The sequence below is a fragment of the Numenius arquata genome, chromosome W, assembly GCF_964106895.1.
Source record: "Numenius arquata chromosome W, bNumArq3.hap1.1, whole genome shotgun sequence".
Classification (NCBI taxonomy): domain Eukaryota; kingdom Metazoa; phylum Chordata; class Aves; order Charadriiformes; family Scolopacidae; genus Numenius; species Numenius arquata.
In genome coordinates this window covers 20154968-20171741 of record NC_133615.1, presented here as the reverse complement: position 1 = coordinate 20171741, position 16774 = coordinate 20154968, and the positions used below count along the sequence as shown (strand labels likewise).

The following is a 16774-nucleotide window of genomic DNA, read 5'->3' as shown; positions in this document are numbered from 1 at the left end:
GCAGTAGCACAAGCTCAGCTACAGAAGCAGCAGCATCCAACCCTCCTGCAATAGGAAAAGAATGCATTTAATAGGTAAGAACTGTTTTGCTGGATGCCTGTCCAGTGACACACATTGCACTCTGCTGCTGGCTGTTTGAGCAGCTGAATTGGTATGGCACACAACTGCTAAAAATGAAGTCATTTTGCCACAAGCATGTTTCTTGTGTGAGGCAGAACACAAGACTAAAACAAAACTGTTTTAACTTATGAAAGCCAGAACAGGAAGGAGCCTTGTGGGCAGAGGGAGTTTAAACCTTTTAAAAATTATTTTAATTTAAAATTAAAAGAACAGGAATTACTTTAGGCTACAACAGTCTTCACAGTTCTGAGGGTTCAGAAGTCAATTTGGTATTTTGTCAGGATTTAGAGTTATACTTGTTACCATCATTCCCTAATTTTGCCCAAAAGGGGAATATTTAATTAAGCTGCTTTCAATGGTTTATTCTTTTACAGGTATCATCAAATGGCATCCAGTCCTCTCCCTTGAATCTTGCAACTTACTGGAAATGTAATGCTAGCACTACTGATGTGAGAGTGGATTATAAGTACAATCCAGAGTCTATGAATGTGCCTAGTATGCTGTCTAATGTTCAGGTTGTGGTACCAGTAGATGGAGGAGTAACAAACATGCAGTCACTTCCACCTGCAAAATGGTAATATTAATACTTTTATTTTTATTATTTCAAATTCATTTCAATGTATTCATTAGTGTCAGCCTGAAAATTTTCACTGGAAGAAACAACTAATTTTTTTCCTCTTGATAAAATGCATGGTATCAGATGTTTAGGACATTTTCTGGTCCAAACCAGATCATGTACAGCCAATTCACAAAAACTAAAATGAGATTATATGCACCCATTCCAACTGTGTAATAATACAAACCTTTCTGAATACAAGCATTTCTGAAATTTCCAATGTTTGCTTTCTTTTGGCCAATAGACAGGATAGATATTTTTAATAATGTGATTTGAAACCAAAATATCTTAATGGTTAAAAAACATATATATGTGTATGTGTAAATATATCCATATATATAGATTATATAGAGAGAGTAGAAGAAATGCAGTTCTTAAAAAGATTTCTTGATTGTTCTAGCTTAAAAATTAGCTTCTAATTGAAATGGTTTTAAAACAAACTTAAGTAACTGAGGAGCTCTTCATAAGCCAGGTCTCTCAATAAGCATTGTCTCTCAATTCAAGCATTGTGCTGATTATTATCTGACTCTCAGCTACCTGCCGCCACCTTCTAAGCCTGCAGGACCATTTACAGCAGCACTTGAAAGTGAGACACCTGTCTCAGATAATTATGTTTCTACACGTTTGTAAAAACAACTAGACGGTAGCAGGGCTTAGGCAGAGCGGAACATCCCTGGAGCAAAAGGTGAGCAGAATTCAATCACTGTGCCTGTGGTTTGGCAGCACATAGGTACTTGCCCAGCTGTAATGTAATTCCTGGACTGTTTATTTCCAAGAGGAGTAAGAGGGTCTTTTTAACAGGAGCTCCTGGATAAGCTCAAAACCAAAAAGGAGGCCTACAGAGGGTGGAAGCAAGGACAGGTAGACTGGGTGGAATATAGAGAAACTGTCCAAGTGGTCAGGGATCAGACTAGGCAAGCTAAAGCCCAGATAGAGTTAAATCTGGCCAGAGACATCAAGGGCAATAAGAAAACCTTCTACAGGTATGTCAGTGATAAAAGGAAGACCAGAGAGACTGTGAGCCCTCTCTGGAAGAAAACAGGAGGCTTGGTTACCTGGGATATGGAGTAGGCTGAGGTATTCAATGACTTTTTTGCCTCGAGCTTCACCGACAGGGGCTCTAGCCACACCGCACAAGGTGCAGAAGGCAAAGTCAAGGGCTATGAGAATGAAGAACCGCCCACTGTAGGAGAAGACCAGGTTCAAGATCTTCTAAGGAACCTGAAGGTACATAAGTCCATGGGACCTGATGAGATCCATCCACAGGTCCTGAGGGAGCTGGCAGATGAAGTTGCCAAGCCGCTTTCTGTTATATTAGAGAAGTCATGGCAGTCCGGTGGAGTTCCCGCTGACTGGAAAAGGGGAAAGATAACCCCCGTTTTCAAAAAGGGAAAAAAGGAAGACCCGGGGAACTACAGGCCAGTCGGTCTCACCTCTGTGCCCAGCAAGATCATGGAGCAGATCCTCCTGGAATCTCTGCTAAGGCACATGGAAAATAAGGAGGTGATTGGTGACAGCCAACATGGCTTCACCAAGGGCAAGTCATGCCTGACAAATTTGGTGGCCTTTTACGATATTGCCACAGCCTTGGTAGACAATGGCAGAGCAACAGACGTCATCTACCTGGACTTATTCAAAGCGTTTGACACTGTCCTGCATGACATCCTGGTCTCTAAATTGGGAAGTCATGGATTTGACCGATGGACCACTCGGTGGATCAGGAACTGGATGGATGGCCGCACTCAAAGGATTGCGGTCAACAGCTCAGTGTCCCAGTGGAAGCCAGTGACGAGTGGTGTTCCTCAGGGGTTGGTACTGGGACCAGTGCTGTCCAACATCTTTGTCGGAGACATGGACAGTGGGATTGAGTGCACCCTCAGCAAGTTTGCCGATGACTACAAGCTGTGCAGCACAGTCGACATGCTGGAGGGAAGGGATGCCATCCAGAGGGACCTGGACAGGCCCATACGAACCTCATGAAGTTCAACCAGGCCAAGTGCACGGTCCTGCACCTGGTTCATGGCAACCCAGGCACAAATACAGGTTGGGCAGAGAATGGATTGAGAGCAGTCCTGAGGAGAAGGACTTGGGGGTATTGGTGGACGAGAATCTCAACATGAGCTGACAATGTGTGCTGGCAGCCCAGAAAGCCAACAACATCCTGGGCTGCATCAAGAGAAGCGTGACCAGCAGGGTGAGGGAGGTGATTCTGCACCTCTACTCTGCTCTGGTGAGACCCCACCTGGAGTACTGTGTCCAGCTTTGGAGTCCTCAGCACAGGAAGGACATGGACCTGTTGGAACACGTCCAGATGAGGGCCAGGAAAGTGATCAGAAGGCTGGAGCACCTCTCCTACGAGGGCAGGCTGAGAGAGTTGGGGTTGTTCAGCCTGGAGAAGAGGTGGCTCCAGGGAGACCTTATAACGGCCTTCCAGTATATAAAGGGGGCCTACAGGAGAGATGGGGAGGGACTCTTTATCAGGGAGTGTAGCTTTAGTATGAGGGGTAATGGTTTTAAAAATGAAAGAGGGGAGATTTAGATTAGATATTAGGAAGAAATTCTTTCCTGTGAGTGTGGTGAAACACTGGCCCAGGTTACCCCGAGAAGCTGTGGCTGCCCCATCCCTGGAGGTGTTCAAGGCCAGGATGGATGGGGCTTTGAGCAACCTTGTCTGGTGGGAGGTGTCCCTGCCCAGGGCAGGGGGTTGGAACTAGATGCTCCTTAAGGTCCCTTCCAACTCTAACCATTCTATGCTAATGAGGTGAAGGTCATCACCAGGTGTAGCATCCTTCCGAAGAAACAGCTCATCCTCGCCGGGAGAAAAAACAGGGCTATTCTGTTTCTGTAAGACTTGGAGGACAAATTTTTCTCTCTTGCATGAGTCACACAAGAGATAAGCATGTGTTGGCCTTATCAGTTCCTTGAGCAGAAGGCTTGGTACTGCAAGTTTTTGAGACATTACTCAGGCTGCTTTGTTTAGGGGAAATTACAAGTAGTCTCGTACAGTCATGAAGCATAAAAACCCAGCTTTCAAACTGCTTCCAGCATGTTTGGCCTTTCCTTACCCTTTGAGACCACAGAGGGTTTTGTAAAGTGGAGCCATAACCTCGGCATAGGATAGTGTTAATTGTTTTACAAGGTGGTATGTACATCTGAGCTCTGTTGCAAGCTCAGGGGCGATGCAGACACACCTTTCTGTTTTCCTGTTTGCTTTGTCTAGTTTTCCACAAACTCACCTTAAAACCATCAAATATTTTTTATAAACCTCCATTGAGAGATGTAGATTATATGCACATGCTCTGTGAGGTGTGTAAATCTAGGGAAATAATATTCTAAAATAATAAAAAACCTAGGGAAATAATATTCTAAAGATTGGTGCTTATAACTAACCTACTGTTCTCTTACAGGAATGCAGACCAGACAAAAGCTTATTGGAAAATATCTAGCATTTCAGAGAAGTCTGAGAATGGAGGCAAGTTGAACTCTTTTGTTTGTTTTCTTGTAAAGAAAAAAGATAACAGTAAAAAGGTAATCATTTTAGCCTGTGTCCTCATGCCAGTTTACACTTGCTGTATCCTGTTTATCAGTTCACCTTCTTCTCAATTAAATTCCTCCTGAGAGATTCCACTAACAGTGAGATGTAAAAATATTAACTAATTATAAAAAGAAAAATAGTGAAGCCCCTTGAAAGCAGCAAGTACCACTAAAATAGTTTAGACTAAGCAAGGAAATTATTACATCAATGCTATTTGGAAATGAGCAGTTATTCAAAGGAAAATATGTTTAATATCTGTGTTTCCACACACTGACAATTGAGATAAAGTAAAAAGAGGTAAGTGGAAGAACTGGGGGAAAGAAAAAAAAAAATCCAAAAGTCCTGTGCTGAGATAGGCTCAACTATAGATGATTCTTGACCAGCATTTTGAAGGTTTTTGTTTTGACCATATATGACTCCAGGAAAAAAAACAACAATCTGTGCACATCTGCTCAGAGTGGTAATTTATATAGCATTTTGTAAGGTACTAATAGTTCTCCTCTGCCCAGCTGCCTTCCCCTGAGGTCCAGTTGCTATCATAGCCCTTGCAGCCTTTGCAGATGCAATGTTTTTCTGAAGCAGAAAAACAGGAGCCAAAGGGAGGCATCTCATCCACGAAGCCTCTGTGGAGAAATGAACTTGCAGTGTAATGCCTTTGGCCCTGCTGAGAATTTAGTGAAGGGAATTATGAAAGCACAGATTTGCTTGTCAGTATGACTGGTTTCATATAGGAACCACAAACCTAGGAAGGGAAAAACCTCTTCTATTGCTGCAAAGGCTGCAAAGCTGTGGTAGTCATTCAAACAAAATCAGAGAGAATTTGATCTGATAGAGGTTATTCCTGTAGTCTGGTGTACTTTATCATTCACTGACTGCACAGTTCTTCGCCATCTGTCTTCCATTATGATTATGTAGGGATATCCTTCTCTTTTTTCTTTACCAAAGTGCAGAGCTTCTTTTAAAAGAAAAAAAAATCATGCTTAAACATGAATGCAGCCGGATAAAGAGCTACTGCACACCTGCAGAGAAGCATAATATGGGCTGCCAGTGATACAGATCATGTCTTGTGTACGTTCAGTAGACTTGCACATATCCCACTGCTTCTGCTATGTTCCCTTCTCTTCTCACCATTTTCTTCCCCTTTTCTTTGAGTATAAACACGTAGAACTCAAAATTCAGTGTTGAAGAGGAAGTAATACTATGCCAGACTTACTTACACTTACAGAAACAAAGGGAGAAGTTGCAGAAACACTCTTAATATGGACAAATGTCTTGAAGTCCTCCTTATTCTGGTGTACAGGGTGGTAAAACCATAGAATCATGGAATGGTTTGGGTTGGAAAGGACCTTTAAAGGTCATCTAGTCTAACCCCCCTGCCATGGGCAGGGACACCTCCCACTAGAGCAGGTTGCTCAAAGCCCCGTCCAACCTGGTATTGAACACTTCCAGGGATGGGGCATCCGCAACTTCTCTGGGCAACCTGGGCCAGGGTCTCACCACCCCCACAGCAAAGAATTTCTTCCTTATCTGAATCTTACCTCTTTCAGTTTGAAACCATTACCCCTTGTCCTATTGTAACAGGCCCTGCTAAAAAGTTTGTCCCCATCTTTCCTGTAGGCCCCCTTTAGGGACTGGAAGGGGCTCTAAGGTCTCCCCGGAGCCACCTCGTCTCCAGGCTGAACAACCCCAACTCTCTCAGCCTTTCTTCATAGGAGAGGTGCTCCAGCCCTCTGATCATCTTCGTGGCCTCCTCTGGACCCATTCCAATGGGTCCATGTCCTTCCTGTGCTGAGGACTCCAAAGCTGGACACAGTACTCCAGGTGGGGTCTCACCAGAGCAGAGTAGAGGTGCAGAATCACCTCCCTCACCCTGCTGGTCACGCTTCTCTTGATGCAGCCCAGGATGTTGTTGGCTTTCTGGGCTGCCAGCACACATTGTCAGCTCATGTTGAGATTCTCGTCCACCAATACCCCCAAGTCCTTCTCCTCAGGACTGCTCTCAATCCATTCTCTGCCCAACCTGTATTTGTGCCTGGGTTGCCATGAACCAGGTGCAGGACCGTGCACTTGGCCTGGTTGAACTTCATGAGGTTCGTATGGGCCTGTCCAGGTCCCTCTGGATGGCATCCCTTCCCTCCAGCATGTCGACTGTGCTGCACAGCTTGTAGTCATCGGCAAACTTGCTGAGGGTGCACTCAATCCCACTGTCCATGTCTCCGACAAAGATGTTGGACAGCACTGGTCCCAGTACCAACCCCTGAGGAACACCACTCGTCACTGGCTTCCACTGGGACACTGAGCTGTTGACCGCAATCCTTTGAGTGCGGCCATCCATCCAGTTCCTGATCCACCGAGTGGTCCATCGGTCAAATCCATGACTTCCCAATTTAGAGACCAGGATGTCATGCAGGACAGTGTCAAACGCTTTGAATAAGTCCAGGTAGATGACGTCTGTTGCTCTGCCATTGTCTACCAAGGCTGTGGCAATATCGTAAAAGGCCACCAAATTTGTCAGGCATGACTTGCCCTTGGTGAAGCCATGTTGGCTGTCACCAATCACCTCCTTATTTTCCATGTGCCTTAGCAGAGATTCCAGGAGGATCTGCTCCATGATCTTGCTGGGCACAGAGGTGAGACCGACTGGCCTGTAGTTCCCCGGGTCTTCCTTTTTTCCCTTTTTGAAAACGGGGGTTATCTTTCCCCTTTTCCAGTCAGCGGGAACTCCACCGGACTGCCATGACTTCTCTAATATAACAGAAAGCGGCTTGGCAACTTCATCTGCCAGCTCCCTCAGGACCTGTGGATGGATCTCATCAGGTCCCATGGACTTATGTACCTTCAGGTTCCTTAGAAGATCTTGAACCTGGTCTTCTCCTACAGTGGGCGGTTCTTCATTCTCATAGCCCTTGACTTTGCCTTCTGCACCTTGTGCGGTGTGGCTAGAGCCCCTGTCGGTGAAGCTCGAGGCAAAAAAGTCATTGAATACCTCAGCCTACTCCATATCCCAGGTAACCAAGCCTCCTGTTTTCTTCCAGAGAGGGCTCACAGTCTCTCTGGTCTTCCTTTTATCACTGACATACCTGTAGAAGGTTTTCTTATTGCCCTTGATGTCTCTGGCCAGATTTAACTCTATCTGGGCTTTAGCTTGCCTAGTCTGATCCCTGACCACTTGGACAGTTTCTCTATATTCCACCCAGTCTACCTGTCCTTGCTTCCACCCTCTGTAGGCCTCCTTTTTGGTTTTGAGCTTATCCAGGAGCTCCTGTTAAAAAGACCCTCTTACTCCTCTTGGAAATAAACAGTCCAGGAATTACATTACAGCTGGGCAAGTACCTATGTGCTGCCAAACCACAGGCACAGTGATTGAATTCTGCTCACCTTTTGCTCCAGGGATGTTCCGCTCTGCCTAAGCCCTGCTACCGTCTAGTTGTTTTTACAAACGTGTAGAAACATAATTATCTGAGACAGGTGTCTCACTTTCAAGTGCTGCTGTAAATGGTCTGCAGGCTTAGAAGGTGGCGGCAGGTAGCTGAGAGTCAGATAATAATCAGCACAATGCTTGAATTGAGAGACAATGCTTATTGAGAGACCTGGCTTATGAAGAGCTCCTCAGTTACTTAAGTTTGTTTTAAAACCATTTCAATTAGAAGCTAATTTTTAAGCTAGAACAATCAAGAAATCTTTTTAAGAACTGCATTTCTTCTACTCTCTCTATATAATCTATATATATGGATATATTTACACATACACATATATATGTTTTTTAACCATTAAGATATTTTGGTTTCAAATCACATTATTAAAAATATCTATCCTGTCTATTGGCCAAAAGAAAGCAAACATTGGAAATTTCAGAAATGCTTGTATTCAGAAAGGTTTGTATTATTACACAGTTGGAATGGGTGCATATAATCTCATTTTAGTTTTTGTGAATTGGCTGTACATGATCTGGTTTGGACCAGAAAATGTCCTAAACATCTGATACCATGCATTTTATCAAGAGGAAAAAAATTAGTTGTTTCTTCCAGTGAAAATTTTCAGGCTGACACTAATGAATACATTGAAATGAATTTGAAATAATAAAAATAAAAGTATTAATATTACCATTTTGCAGGTGGAAGTGACTGCATGTTTGTTACTCCTCCATCTACTGGTACCACAACCTGAACATTAGACAGCATACTAGGCACATTCATAGACTCTGGATTGTACTTATAATCCACTCTCACATCAGTAGTGCTAGCATTACATTTCCAGTAAGTTGCAAGATTCAAGGGAGAGGACTGGATGCCATTTGATGATACCTGTAAAAGAATAAACCATTGAAAGCAGCTTAATTAAATATTCCCCTTTTGGGCAAAATTAGGGAATGATGGTAACAAGTATAACTCTAAATCCTGACAAAATACCAAATTGACTTCTGAACCCTCAGAACTGTGAAGACTGTTGTAGCCTAAAGTAATTCCTGTTCTTTTAATTTTAAATTAAAATAATTTTTAAAAGGTTTAAACTCCCTCTGCCCACAAGGCTCCTTCCTGTTCTGGCTTTCATAAGTTAAAACAGTTTTGTTTTAGTCTTGTGTTCTGCCTCACACAAGAAACATGCTTGTGGCAAAATGACTTCATTTTTAGCAGTTGTGTGCCATACCAATTCAGCTGCTCAAACAGCCAGCAGCAGAGTGCAATGTGTGTCACTGGACAGGCATCCAGCAAAACAGTTCTTACCTATTAAATGCATTCTTTTCCTATTGCAGGAGGGTTGGATGCTGCTGCTTCTGTAGCTGAGCTTGTGCTACTGCCCTGCTGCACCTCTACCACCTTCCTAGTCTACTCGAGGAACGTTTAATGCCCCGGTGTCTTGTCTTACCTTTCCTTGGCAGCCCAGAACCCTTTCTATATGCCAGGGCTTCTGCATGCAGATTCCGCTGGTCTCTAAATTGGAAAGTCATGGATTTGATGGATGAACCACTCGGTGAATCAGGAACTGGCTGGATGGCCACACTCAAAGGGTTGTGGTCAACGGCTCAATGTCCCAGTGGAAGCCAGTGACGAGTGGTGTTCCTCAGGGGTCGGTAATGGGACCAGTGCTGTCCAACATCTTTGTCGGAGACATGGACAGTGGGATTGAGTGCACCCTCAGCAAGTTTGCCGATGACTACAAGCTGTGTGGCGCGGTCGACACACTGGAGGGGAGGGATGCCATCCAGAGGGACCTGGACAGGCTTGAGAGGTGGGCCCGTGCGAACCTCATGAAGTTCAACCAGGCCAAGTGCAAGGTCCTGCACCTGGGTCACCACAATCCCAAGCACAAACACAGGCTGGGCAGAGAATGGCTGGAGCAGCCCTGAGGAGAAGGACTTGGGGGTACTGGTGGATGATTGTTGGCTCAACATGAGCTGGCAATGTGTGCTGGCAGCCCAGAAAGCCAACTGCATCCTGGGCAGGATCAAAGAAGCGTGGCCAGCAGGTCGAGGGCGGGGATTCTACTCCTGTACTCCGCTCTGGTACCTCCACCTGGATTACTATGTCCAGCTTTGGAGTCCTCAACACAGGAAGGACATGGACCTCTCCTATGAGGACAGGCTGAGAGAGTTGGGGCTGTTCAGCCTGGAGAAGAGAAGGCTCCGGGGAGACCTTAGAGCCCCTTCCAGTTTGTTAAGGGCCTCCAGAAAAGCTGGGGAGGGACTCTTTATCAGGGAGTGTAGCAATAGTACAAGGGGTAATGGTTTTAAAAATGAAAGAGGGGAGATTTAGATTAGATATTAGGAAGAAATTCTTTCCTGTGAGGGTGGTGAGACACTGGCCCAGGTTGCCCAGAGAAGTTGTGGATACCCCTTCCCTGGAGGTGTTCAAGGCCAGGTTGGATGGGGCTTTGAGCAACCTTGTCTGGTGGGAGGTGTCCCTGCCCAGGGCAGGGGGTTGGAACTCGATGATCTTTAAGATCCCTTCCGACTCAAACCATTCTATGATTCTATGCCACTGCCTCATTTTTCCCCAACAGTAAAGATCTTAAATAGATCTCATTTTTCCACAGTACTCATTTCTGCAATGCAAAGATATGTTCTGTTCCTTCCATCTTTGTCAGGAATTCTCTGTGTACCTAACATGCTTTTTATAGATTCAGTATTCCACGGTTTTAAACTATTTTGGGAGGATGTGGAAGTCTACAATAATATTAATAGCTGCACTGGTTTTGTTTTTTGATGTAGAGACAGTTGGCTCAGATGTTCAACCATCTCAGTGCAGGCCTCGCAAATCCCTGTTCTCCCTTTTGAGGAGAGTCTGTCTATCTTGAATTTTCATGAACATTTTTTGTTGACATCTTCTCACAGATTCACAGCATGGTTGAGGTTGGAAGGGATCTCTGGAGGTCATCTGGTCCAATGCCCCTGCTCAAGCAGGGCCACCTAGAGCTGGCTGCCCAGGACCACGTCCAGACAGCTTTTTAATATCTCCAAGGAGGGAGACTCCATAAGCTCTCTGGACAACCTGTGCCAGTGCTTGGTCACCCTCACAGTCAAAAAGTGCTTCCTGATCTTCAGAGGGAACCTCCTGTTTTTCAATTTGTGCCCATTCCCTCTGGTTCTGTCACTGGGCACCACAGAAAAGAGCCTGGCTCAGTCTTCTTTACACCCTCCCTTCAGGTATTTATGCACATGGATGAGATCTCCCTGAGCCTTCTCTTCTCCAGGCTGAACAGTCCCAGCTCTCTCAGCCTTTCCTCATAGGAGAGATGCTCCAGTCCCTTCATCATCTTGGTGGCCCTTCGTTGGACTGTCTCCAGTAGCTCCATGTCTCTCTTGTACTGGGGAGCCCAGAACTGGCCGCAGGACTCCAGGTATGGCCTCACCAGTGCTGAGTAGAGGGGAAGGATCACCTCCCCTCAACCTGCTGGCAATACTTTGCCTTATGAAGCCCAGGATACTGTTAGCCTTCTTTGCAGCAAGGACACATTGTTGGCTCATGTTCAACCTGGTGTCTACCAGGACCCCCATGGCCTTTTCTGCAAAGCTGCTTTCCAGCTGGGTGGCCCCCAGCATATACCGGTGCCTGGGGTTGTTCCTCCCCGGGTGTGGGACTTCGCACTTCCCCTTGTTGAACTTCATGAGGTTCCTGTCAGCCCATTTCTCCAGCCTGTCGAGGTCCCTCTGGATGGCAGCACAACTCTCTGGCCTATCATCCACTCCTCCCAGTTTTGTCATCTGCAAACTTGCTGAGGGTACACTCTTTCCCCTCATCCAGATCTTTAATGAAGATGTTAAACAGGATCGGACACAGTATTGACCCTGGGGTACACTGGCTAGTTACTGGCCTTCAACTAGAGCTTATGCCACTGACCATCACCCTCTGGGCCTGGCTGTTCAGCCAGTTCTCAATCCACCTCACTGTCTGCTCATCCAGCCTGTACTTCATCAGCTTCTCTATGAGGATGCTATGGGAGACAGTGTCAAAAGCCTTGCTGAAGTCAAGGTAGACAACATCCACTGCTCTCCCCTCATTCACCCAGCCAGTCATGCCATCATAGAAGGCTATCAGATTGGTCAAGCATGATTTCCCCTTGGTCAGTCCATGCTGACCACTCCCAATCACCTTCTTGTCCTTCACATGCCTGTAAATGGTTTCCAGAATGAGTTGTTCCATTATATTGTAAGAGGTGAGAACATCATGCATTCTCATATATTGCAGTTATATTATATTAGCTACAGCATCCAAAAATTATGCAATTACGAAATCAAAATACAATGTAATTACAAACTCAAACCCAAAACAAAACCCCTAAATTCAAGGAAAACTTAACTTTGTTAATAAATACCTAAAGAAGCAGTGTTCGAAGCTTGCACACATGAATTGGACTGAAGCGTGAGCAAGCTGAAACAGGTCATGAATGAACAGAGAAGGACATGAAGGCATAACACAAATGCACTCAGCCTGGGCAGAGCCTATGCATTGGAAACAGTGACATATCCAGAATTGGCTTAGATGAGGGATGACAGTTCATCTGCATGCAAGCAGGCAAAGAACAATTCTTATAATTTCTGTATAGATATGAAATCTGCCAGAGCTCCTTAAAAAATTCCAAAGGGAAAAAAGTGTTTACCTGATACTTTAAAACATCCACGTTATAATAGGATGCAGATGGATTCTGTTCTGATAATTTCTTCAGGTAGACAGTTATAGCTTGCATGTTCATCCAAAAATCCTTAGTGCTGGAGTCACTTTGTGACTGATCACTACAAAGAAAAAGAAAGGTAGGAACCAGAAGGCAACACTGAGTTTTATTATTTCAGATGTCTAAAAATTAAGACTAGATCTTTCCCCTTCTTCAATATTTCAACCAAGAATTTATTCTACACATAATTGTATCTTCCTAAATGTTAAGACAAATTAACTGTTTGTTGTATCTGGTAAAAATTCTCCTTCCAGGTTTTGGTGCAGTGAGTTTCCTCCACTGATGATCTGCATCACAAGATGGAGTTAATGCCAAATTTGGATTTTACCTTTAATAAAACACAATTTTAATACAATCAGGTGCCGTGAGAATGTGTGGGGATGAAAGTGGTCTTTGAAAAGAATTTTTATCCAATTTGGAATAAATCTTAATCATAATTATCTTTTGTTATGACATGGCTTCACTAATGCACTGAATTAAGATTTGTGCTATATGTGTTACCACACTTTCAAGTATTTATAGAGAGTGTAAGCTTTTAAAATTTTTTCAATAAGAAGTGATTTTCAAATTATTATAAACAATTGTTTCTTAGGCACTTATAGTTACATTCAATCTTAATAACAATTTATTATATAATGTCTATATGTAGGTAAGAGTGCACATGACTGCAGAAGCAAAATCCCGATTGGGAGGTACTGGAGCATGAAAAGGTGTTTTGCAGATCAAGAATATTTTCAGCTCTGGTTGCATCAGGTTTATTTTTTAATAAGGATGAAGCTTTTAAGAAAACTGATACAGAAACAAAATTCAAATCACTTAAGAATCAAAGAGCTCCATGGATCATCTGTGGATACATAGAGGAACTGCATCCATCCCTAAGGAGGCATGCAGAGCGTGCATGCAGAGTAAGAGCTGAAAATGAGCACCTGGAACACAGTAAATATGACTGCAATGGGTCGAATGTCCTAGAACAGTGACTTACATACCAGTAGCCTGTCCAATTCACTTAGAATTTGGTACTCAATACAGTGTTGTCATTCATGCAATTTTCATTTTCAGTAAAATATATAAACACTTATCACAGAGGCATTCCGAAATTTAAACAAATGAAACCAGTAGCAAAATCCTTCTGCTGCTCCAAAACCAAGTGTAATTCAAAACAGAAATTCTGACGTCTCCACAAATATCACTCACATTAAAATGTTCCAACCCTATAAATACTAAGCAAATTATAGTCGTTACATTATATGATGAAAAGTCAAATTATTACCATATGGGTTTAACTTCATAAATATCCAGTACATGCATCCTTTCTAATTAGAGGTGAAATGTTACAGCACTCAGAAAAGAATACTAAACATATTCAATTTTTTCCAAAATATAATTTTTCAGTATAATTCACTGTCAGATATGGCTCTGCTAACATTTCAAACTGTCATGTCAAAGAAGGATAAAATAAATTTTGTATGAATCATTCATTACATGGAATCACAGAATCATGGAATTGTCAGAGTTGGAAGGGACCTCTAGAGATCATCTAGTCCAACTCCCCTGCTAGAGCAGGATTGCCCAGAGCACATTACTCAGGACTGCATCCAGGCAGGTCTTGAAAATCTCCAGAGAAGGGGACTCCACAACCTCCCTGGGCAGCCTGTTCCAGTGCTCTGGCACCCTCACCGTAAAGAAGTTCTTCCTCATATTTGAATGGAACTTCCTATGTTCCAGCTTGTGCCCGTTGCCCCTCGTCCTCTCACTGGGAACCACGGAAAAAGAGTCTGGCTCCCTCCTCCTTCAACCCACCCTTTAGATACTTGTAAGCATTAATAAGGTCTCCCCTCAGCCTTCTCTTCTCCAGGCTAAAGAGCCCCAGCTCTCTCAGCCTTTCCTCATAAGGGAGATGCTCCAATCCCTCAATCATCTTTGTTGCCCTTCGCTGGACTCTCTCCAGTAGTTCCCTGTCTCCCTTGAACTGGGGAGCCCAGAACTGGATGCAGTATTCCAGTTGTGGCCTCACCAGTGCAGAGTAGAGGGGGAGAATGACCTCCCTCGACCTACTGGCCACACTCTTCCCTACACAGCCCAGGATTCCATTGGCCCTCTTGGTGACAAGGGCACATTGCTGGCTCATGGAGAGTTTACTATCCACCAGGACCCCCAGATCCTTCTCCTCAGAAGTGCTTTCCAGCAGGTCCACCCCTAACCTATATTGGTGCCTGGCATTCTTTCTCCCCAGGTGCAGGACCCTACACTTGCCCTTGTTGAACCCCATTAGGTTCTTCTCTGCCCAGTTCTCCAGCCTGTCCAGATCACGCTGGATGGCGGCACAGCCCTCTGGAGTGTCAGTCAGCCCTCCCAGTTTGGTATCATCAGCAGCCTCACTGAGGATACACTCTGTCCCCTCATCCAGGTCATTGATGAATATGTTAAACAAGACTGGACCGAGTACTGACCCCTGAGGGACACCACTGGTTACAGGCCTCCAGCTCGACCCTGCTCCATTAGTCTTCCTTTTTCTATTGATATACTGAAAGAACCTCTTCTTGTTATCTTTAACCGTAGTGGCCAAGTTGAGTTCTGCTTGAGCTTTGGCCCTTCTAATTTTCCCCCTGCATAGCTTCACTACATCTTGGTATTCCTCAGAAGTTACCAACCCCCTTTTCCAAAGACTGTTCCTGAGGTCCAGCCAAATCTCCCTATTTAGCCAGGCTGGTCTTCTTCCCCATCGGCTCGTTTTACGGGACCTGGGGATAGCCTTCTCCTGTGCTTTTAAGAGTTCCTCCTTGAAGTATGAACAACCTTCCTGGGCACCTTTGCCCTTCAGGTCTGTCTCCTAAGGGACACTCTCAACCATGCTCCTAAACAGGACAAAGTCTGCCCTTCGGAAGTCCAAGGTGGCAGTTCTGCTGGCTCCCTGCCTTGCTTCTCCAAGAATTGAAAACTCTCATTTCATGATCACTCTGCCCAAGACGACCTCCAACCTTTACATCCCCCACAAGACCTTCTCGGTTAACAAGCAGCAGGTCCAGTAGGGCTCTTTCCCTGGTTGGTTCGCTCACCAGCTGTGTCAGGAAGTTGTCTTCCACACGCTCCAGGAACCTCCAGGACTGTTCCCTCTCTGCTGTGTTATATTTCCAGCAGACATCTGGGAAGTTGAAGTCCCCCACGAGAACAAGGGCGAGTGATCAACATTACAACATACATTAAGTATGAATGATCAAAATGAAATTAAATACCAAAGAAGGAATGCATGTGGTTTGATTGTTTCAAGTTATTTCAGCAATTTAAAAAATGTAACATCTAGAAGTGTTTAACTGGTTTTCAAATAATTTCTCCAATAAATGAAATAGAACCTGCTCAGAAACTGCTTTTTTTGGAAAAGATATCCAAATGATGTGATTCTGGTAGCTTTTTTTTCTTAAGAATTCTCCTAAGCATGCTGCTATACACTTGAGAGATACAGAGATACAGTTATGTAATGGATCTGATCTACCATAGAAATGATACAGCTTAAAAAATACACTAACTGATAAATAAGTGACAAATGAGCTCCTACTACTTGTTTTCTATTTAAGACTACTCTTTCATAATTTAATCTTACCATTGTTACTGCTGTATAAAGAAATCCATATGACAATATGAGTATCCTATTTTTGACACCTAATTTTTCTCCATATATGTAATTAGTTATATTGTTCATGTAGTTTGCTTAGAAAAAAAGTGGTTTTTTTTTAAATATTTTATTAAACCATTTTATTAAACCATTTTATTTATTAAAATGTGTGTAAAAAACACAGCTACATTTACAAAATATTTTTTATGGCTCCTGTTATATTCAGCATAAGTTTCAAGTCCAGTAATCACTGAAATTTTTAATGGTGGCAGTGGAGAGAAACTGAGCTAAACAAGATTCGTTCAGGAAATTAAATTATGTATAAGGAAATCAAATTATGTATAAACAAATCAACAAGACTGTAGAGAATTCTGATTTACATATACAACAATTCACATTTTACAAATCATGTAGTTTACTATTATATTAAAAAAAATAAAATACAAAACCTGTATACAAGTTGTGCATTTGGAAGAATCTGCTCTAGTTTGCTTGCGTTTTTTACCCTGAGGCAGAGCACAGCTGGAGATGGGTTGCTGGTGAAGACTTTAATAATCCCACTTGGGAATGATACTGTCATATCACCAGTGATCTTCACAATACATCTAGAAGAGAATGCAAACATCAATTTTATTGCAACTCATTAACCGCCTAGTTTTAATACTAATTTTAAAGCAATCGTACTTTTACAATCTGATGAGCTGAATTCAAAACAGAAAATCAA

General features: G+C 43.6%; 1 protein-coding gene across 1 annotated transcript in view; it reads right to left on the bottom strand.

Moving 5' to 3' along the window:
• Positions 1–8371: 8371 nt before the first annotated feature.
• Positions 8372–16774, bottom strand: part of LOC141476798 (F-BAR domain only protein 2-like) — a 148393-nt gene continuing 139990 nt past the window's right edge. The window contains 3 exon segments of the mRNA XM_074165599.1: positions 8372–8575; positions 12369–12501; positions 16500–16655. Coding sequence (XP_074021700.1) covers positions 8372–8575; positions 12369–12501; positions 16500–16655 — 493 coding nt within the window.